This window comes from Chlorella variabilis, assembly GCF_000147415.1.
Source record: "Chlorella variabilis unplaced genomic scaffold CHLNCscaffold_72, whole genome shotgun sequence".
In the NCBI taxonomy this organism is placed as follows: Eukaryota; Viridiplantae; Chlorophyta; class Trebouxiophyceae; order Chlorellales; family Chlorellaceae; genus Chlorella; species Chlorella variabilis.
In genome coordinates this window covers 1183-7852 of record NW_005435019.1, presented here as the reverse complement: position 1 = coordinate 7852, position 6670 = coordinate 1183, and the positions used below count along the sequence as shown (strand labels likewise).

General features: G+C 67.9%; 2 protein-coding genes across 2 annotated transcripts in view; both read left to right on the top strand.

Moving 5' to 3' along the window:
- Positions 1-832: 832 nt before the first annotated feature.
- Positions 833-2311, top strand: CHLNCDRAFT_28906 (hypothetical protein; the record flags this gene model as incomplete). Its single annotated transcript, XM_005842700.1, has 6 exons — positions 833-924; positions 1237-1358; positions 1547-1599; positions 1749-1860; positions 1984-2053; positions 2242-2311. Coding segments are annotated over 6 exons (519 nt in total), but the record flags the coding sequence as incomplete, so codon positions are not given.
- A 622-nt stretch (positions 2312-2933) lies between these two features.
- CHLNCDRAFT_37743 (hypothetical protein) overlaps positions 2934-6670 on the top strand; it is a gene marked incomplete at both ends in the record, with an annotated part of 4646 nt that continues 909 nt past the window's right edge. Inside the window, 11 exons of the mRNA XM_005842699.1 lie at positions 2934-3084; positions 3293-3348; positions 3612-3747; positions 3977-4041; positions 4437-4502; positions 4682-4743; positions 5013-5149; positions 5361-5479; positions 5833-5944; positions 6192-6279; positions 6494-6560. Coding sequence (XP_005842757.1) covers positions 2934-3084; positions 3293-3348; positions 3612-3747; positions 3977-4041; positions 4437-4502; positions 4682-4743; positions 5013-5149; positions 5361-5479; positions 5833-5944; positions 6192-6279; positions 6494-6560 — 1059 coding nt within the window. The remainder of the gene's footprint in view (positions 3085-3292; positions 3349-3611; positions 3748-3976; positions 4042-4436; positions 4503-4681; positions 4744-5012; positions 5150-5360; positions 5480-5832; positions 5945-6191; positions 6280-6493; positions 6561-6670) is intronic.

Sequence of the window (6670 nt, the reverse complement as noted above, 5' to 3'; positions counted from 1 at the left end):
AGCCGCGGCGCCGGGGAGGCTGCGGGCAGCAGTGGGGCTAGGGCGCTGCCGGGCCTCGCCTCAGGCTGGATCTATTACTTCGATGTCTGTGCACATGTGCTGACGTGGACAAGCATGCCACAACCCCGCATGCATTGCCTTGCACTTTGTCTGATACCACGCACCGAGAGGCAGAGCGGCGGCAAGGTGGCGGCGCTGAGGTGGCGGGCGGTGGGGGCCTGATAGGAAGGCTGCCCCTCCCTCCCTCCCGCGGCCAATCCGATCCTCTCGCCCTCTGCAACCGCCACATCGTTTGCGGACGCTGGTTGCCCACACAGAGCACGATGGAGGGTGGGTCTGCTCGTCGGTGCAGGTCGCCCCTGCGCGCAGAGCAGCCGATCAGCAGCGGCGATCATTGCGCTCACCATCTCGCATGGGCGCGGCTCCCGTCTTGCCGCTGCGCGCCACCGCCGCCGCCTGCCGTCTTGCCTCTGCCGCCCCTGGGTCCCGCTCCCCGTTCCCACACTGACTCTCCTGCTCGCTCGCCCTTACAGGCCTGTCGGCCCGCCTGGATGCCGTGCTGCTGCGCCTGGCGGCCCTGGAGCTGGCAGCGGGGGTGACCCCTGCCGATGCGCTGGCCGCCCGCCAGCTCGCCCTCCTCGACCGTCTCTCCCAGCTGGAGGCCGCCTGCGGGGTGACCCCTCCCGCCGCCTCCACCATCGCGCCCGCGCCAGCCACCCCACCCACGCCCTCCGCCGCGACGCAGGCGCCGCAGCCGCGGCAGCCGCTCCCGCAAGCGGGGGCGCTGCCCGAGGTGCGCGCCGTGGACCGGCGCGGCAGCGGGGTGCAGCAGCGGCTGCAGGCGGAGCTTCTGGAGCGAGGCCTCGCCCGCCACAAGTTCGTGCGGGCGCCCCCCGAGTACTACGACCGCCCCCTGGAGTTCAGGTGTGGTGTGGATGTGTGTGTGTGTGTGTGGGTGGGTGGGTGTGGGTGTGTCTTGTTGTGTGTGTGCATGTGTGTGTGTGTGAGAGCGAGGGAGAGGGAGAGAGAGAGAGAGAGAGAGAGAGAGAGAGAGAGAGAGAGAGAGAGAGAGAGAGAGAGAGAGAGAGAGAGAGAGAGAGAGAGAGAGAGAGAGAGAGAGAGAGAGAGAGAGAGAGAGAGAGAGAGAGAGAGAGAGAGGGAGGGAGGGGGAGTAGGCGGTGGGCGGTTCTGCCTTGCAGCCAGCCTGACGGCGCCGGCGCTTGGCGGCCTGTGCAGGCGGGGCGTGGTGGGGGCCGCCAGCGTGCACCACCTGTGCAAGAGCATCGTGATGGAGAACACGCGGGCGCACCCCTCGGGCGGGCGGCTGCCGGGCGCTGGGGGGGCGGCGGTGCGGCGCCGTGCGCGAGGGGCTCCGAGCAGGGAGGAAGACGCCGGGCTGGTGGCTGCGAGTTGCCGATGTGCTCGCGCCGGCACTGTCCCACCCATCCATCCATCCATCCATCCACCCATCCACCCATCCATCCACCCATCCATCCATGTTTACCGCATACCGGCGTGCGCTGCCGCGCCTCCCTGCCCTATGCAGTGACCGACTGCTCCGACCCCAACAACTCCAAGTACTACCTGGTGGTGATACAGGTACTGCCGGACTGCTGTACCGTGGCGGTGCAGTCACACTGCAGTTACTGCAGTGCCGCTCATGTGGCACCTATGGCATCATCTGTCCACCCCACCTCCCTCGAGACACACACACACACACTCTGACACACGCACACACACATATGCAGTACACAGCCCGGCTGAATGCGGAGAAGCTGAAGCACCACATCTACAAGCTCAGCGGCGGCCGGGTGGCCAAGAAGTGGTACAACATGCGGCTGGCACCCGAGGCGGCATCGGGTGGGGTGCCGCCTGGGCGGCGGCATGCTGTTGGCTGTTTTTGACAGCAGGGCGGTCCACTGCTGTCCCAAGCAAGGTTCTGCGACTGCCGCTGACCCCTCCTGCGAGCTGGTGGTGATGCAGATGAGCTAACCGGCTTCGAGCACAACGGCGTGTCGCCCATCGCCATACGCACCCGCATGCCCATCATCATGTCGCACAGGCAAGCGGCGGGTGCACCGGAGGGGTCTGAGCAAGTGGCGGGTGCACCGGAGGGGTCTGGTTTGGGGAGGGGAGCCGGCGGGTGGTGGTGGCTGCGCGGCAGCCAGCATGTCAATGCCACACACCCCGCCCGTGCGCTCAATAATCCTCTCTCCTGCTTCTGCGGTGCTGGCGGCGCAGGATTGCGGAGCTGCGGCCCGACACTTTCTTCCTGGGGGCAGGGGAGGTGGACCTCAAGGTGAGCACCTAGCCTCTGAGGCCGAGCTGGCAGCCAGGCTGAGCTGCCGGGCTGCGGCGGCATCGCCGTGCTGCATGTCGAGCAAAATGCGGCGGCGGCTGCTGGCATGCAGGTGGGGTTCAGCGCGGCGGACTTTGTTGCGTCATACCAGGTGGGCAAGGGGGGGCAGAGGAGGGAGTGCTGGGGCTGGCTGGGACGTGAACAGGCACATGCAGGTCTTCACCCCCGCAGGCTCTCTGCAGTCCACCTCCTTTTGAACCCTCCGTTCCTCCCCCTGCCACGCAGCCCATGGTTGTGGACTGCACCTACAATGAGGGTGATGATTGAGGTCCCCAGGATGCGACCCCTGCAGCAAGGCGCGGCTGGCCAGGCGGCCGTCGGCAGGCCGGTGGGCGGCGGCGACGGCGCACAGCGGGGCATGCGCGGGCGGGGCCCGTCCTGAGCTTGCGGTGCTGTCAATCCATCCATGACGTGTGTGTGCATAACGCTGCCCATTGCAAGTGATCCAAGCGTGTGCCCAGCGACCGGTTGACGTCAGCCTAGCCAGGTGGCAGGAGTTTGGTCAGCGGCGCAGGGCAGGCCCTTGGCAATGATCAGGGCCTCGCTTATCCCCTGCCGCCGTCTCTACACCACAATGACGGTCAGCAGCGACTTCTACGAGGCGGTGCGCGATGGAGGGTCGGCGTACAAGTTCTACCTCGATGGGGAGTGGAAGACGTCCACCAGCGGCAAACACGTCAAGATTATCAATCCCTCCACCAATGCTCCCTGCTTCAGCGTGCAGGGTAGGTTCTCCCTTGCCTCGAGCACGTGGGCAGTCAAACTGGCCTGCCCTATCCCTCGCAGCGCCTCTCCAACGCTCCCGCAGAATTGCGGGGCTTTGATGACAGGAGCAGGGCAGCAAACACTGCCTGCCCGCGACACTTGCATGCTGACTGCCGCCGCCGCCACCTACTGCGCCCACACTCCCATTTTTGCCTCACTGCGTTGCAGCCTGCACGCAGCAGGAGGTGGACGCAGTCTTCCAGTCCGCCAAGAAGGCCCAGAAGGTGCGGCGTCGGGGCTGCTGGAGACACCTGCCTCCCCTGCCTGTCGCAGCAGGCAGCCGGTCGGTTGGGGCCAGCATGAGGGGCCGCCCGGCCCTTCTGCTGGTCGTCCAGGGCGTGCCCTGTCAACCAACTCGCAGCTGTGCGACAGGTGGTGGTGGAGGGCAGACGCGATGCGTGGGCCTATCACGGATGGGGGGTCAGGAGGTGCAGCTCCATCTTTTCCGCAGGCTCACCCTGCCCGCCCGCGTCTGCCCGGCGCGCAGGCCTGGGCCCGCACCCCGCTGTGGCGCCGCGCCGAGTTCCTGCACCGCGTGGCGGCGGTGATGCGGGAGAATGCGCAGCCCATCGCCGATGTGCTGGTACAGGAGGTGGCCAAGCCCGCGGTGGATGCCTACACGGGTGGGCGCGGGTTGGGGTTGGCAGGGACTTCGCCTGCGGGGAGAGGCTGGGGTGGGCAGGATAGGGCACTGTAGGGAGCACTCCCTATGGCGTGCTTCCTGGCGCGCTTGAACTGCCGGGTTGGCGGGCCTGGCGGGCGGCACCGGAGGGCACATCTTGATCACAGCACCTTCAGCCCGACCCCGCCGCCGCCTGCCGCGTGGCGCCCTCCGCCGCCGCCCCCACGCAGAGGTCATCCGCAGCGCCGACCTCATCTCATACACTGCAGAGGAGGGGGTGCGCTTCTTTGGGGAGGTGAGGGGGCACCGCCGGGGGGGTGGCTGCATGCGCTGGGCATGCTGCGCTGCGGGGTCCCTCCTGCCCGCCTCCTGCATGTGCCAAAAACATGGAGCCGGGCTGCTGCTGCTCGCTGGGGGTCTGCCGGGTGCCGATGACCCACTGGGGGCGCTTGTGGTGGAAGGGGGTGAAGCCCGGAGCAGCCGAAACCGAAGCACGTGCCTCGCCGAGCTGCTCGCCGGCGGCGGCGGCCTGGCTGAGGCTGGGCAGCTGGCTGGAGGGGCCGCCCGCGAGCTCTTCCTGCTGCTGCCCAAGCTTTCGCCGCGGCTGGAGGCCCACCATCCACCATCACACCGTCGGTCCCCTCGTCTCTATGTGGCACCACACATCATTGTCTGTGTGCCACCACGCAGGGCAAGATGCTCACCAGTGACTCCTTCCCCGGCCAGGACCGCACCAAGCTGTGCCTGGTGTCAAAGGTGTGGCAAGCCCTGCGCAGCGGTACCAGGGGGCAGGGAGTGGGGGGCCGCTGCGGTGGCGCAGGGTGGACCAGGGCCCCCGCTTTGCCCTGGCATGGCACCATCTCGCCGCCTGCATCTGCACGCATCTGACTGCACGCATCTGACTGCCTGTGCCTGCCTGTTTTGAGCGCCTGCAGGTGCCGCTGGGCGTGGTGCTGGCCATCCCGCCCTTCAACTATCCGGTCAACCTGGCAGTGAGGTGGGGCTGGCAAGTGGGTGTAGGGTGGTGGTGACCGTGGGTGGCAGGGCATTCGGCGGCAGCAGGGGCTGGCTGGCAGGCAGTTGGCAGCAGCCGCCCGTCTGTGCCCATTCACCAGCCGTCCCCGGGCTGCCGCACCAGCCACGTCACCCTCTTGCCGTCCCGATTGTCTCTCCCATGTGTCGTGACCTTTGTCGTGACCTTTGCCCCGCTTCACCAATCTCTCTCCCCCTCTCCCTCCCTCCTCCCTCCCCCTCTCCCCCATGCAGCAAGATCGCCCCGGCGCTGATGGCGGGCAACAGCGTGGTGCTCAAGCCGCCGACCCAGGGCTCGGTGGCGGGCCTGCTCATGGTGCAGTGCTTTGCCGCAGCGGGCCTGCTCCCCGGCCTGCTCAACTGCGTCACAGGTGAGAGAGCGCGGCGCCGCGGGGTCGGCACCGCCTTGCCGCATGTCGGCGCGTGTGGGATGCCAGCCACCTGCTGCTGCTGCGCCGCTGCCACCCAGCCCCCACGTGCACCGCCACCCGGCCCCTCGCTGCCGTACACCCGCCCCTTCTGCCCCCACCCCCAAACAGCCCCGCTCCCTGCCTGTCTCCTGCCCCTCCTGGGACGCCCCAGGCCGTGGCAGCGAGATTGGCGACTACCTGACCACCCACCCGCTGGCCGCCGCCATCTCCTTTACTGGCGGCGACACGGGGCTGGACATCTGCCGCAAGGCGGGCATGGTGCCCATCCAGGTGTGGGCTGCTGTGTGTGTGTGTGTGTGTGTGTGTGTGTGTGTGTGTGTGCTGCGCTGGCTTTGGGTGGTGCGGTTGGGTGTGGGCTTGGTTGTGTAGGTGGCTGGGCAGCTGGGCGCCGATCCAGGTGGGCGCCTGGGTGTGTGTGGGCTGGGGCTGGGTGTGTAGCTGGCTGGCTGGCTGGCTGGCTGGCTGGCTGGCTGTCCTGTCTCCAGCCCCCGGCCTGATGCCAGCACAGGCCCCAAACGAGCTGGCTGCTGCACCTCGCTTTGCAAGCCGCACGCTGCGCCCCCAAGCCTCGTCCAACGCGCCGCCCGCCCCGTCCCGCGCCACCCCTGCCCCTGCCTCCGCAGATGGAGCTGGGCGGCAAGGACGCCGCCATTGTGTGCCAGGATGCTGACGTGGAGGCCGCCGCCCGGCACATCGCCAAGGGCGCCTTCAGCTACAGCGGGCAGCGGTGCACGGGTGGGTGGGGCTGGGTGGGCGCAACACGTGGATGGGTTGGGGCTGGGTGCCTGCCGCTGCGCGTCTGCGCGGCCGCCGCCCCAGGCATCGGCCCGCGCTGAGCCCACTCCTGGCATCGCCTGCCGCAGCACGCCGCTGCGCTGTGCGTCCGTCTCACGCCTGCCGCTGCAAGCGCCTCTCCCGCTTCAATCCCACCAACCCCCCTGCTGTCCCTGCTCTCCCCGCCTTGCCTCCCCCGCCCCTGCAGCGGTCAAGGTGGTGCTGGTGCACGAGGCCGTGGCCGACGAGCTGGTGCCTCGCGTGCTGGCCGCGGTCAAGAAGATGAGCGTGGGCATGTGAGTGTGTGGGGGGAGCGGCTGCTGAGCTGGCGTGCTGGTGTGCGTGTGTTGGCGGAGCAGAAGGGTGTGTTGGTGGGCGTGGCGGCGGTGGGGGTGGTTCGGTTGTAGGTGTGAAGCTCGCCAAGCGCCGGTCCCCACCCTCCCAAGGCACCTGCATGCGTTACTGCTGTCCTTTTTTCTGTCTTTCCACCTTCCTGCTTTCCTCCCGCAGGCCCCAGGACAACGCCCATATCACGCCCGTCATTTCCGAGGCGTCGGCAAACTTCATCGAGGGACTGGTGAGCCTATTTCTTAGGAGAACAACGTTTATTTCCCTGAAGAAAACGTTTTTTTCCCTGACAAAGAGACTCATGGCCCCGCCCCGCCCATATCCCTCATGGGTGGTGGT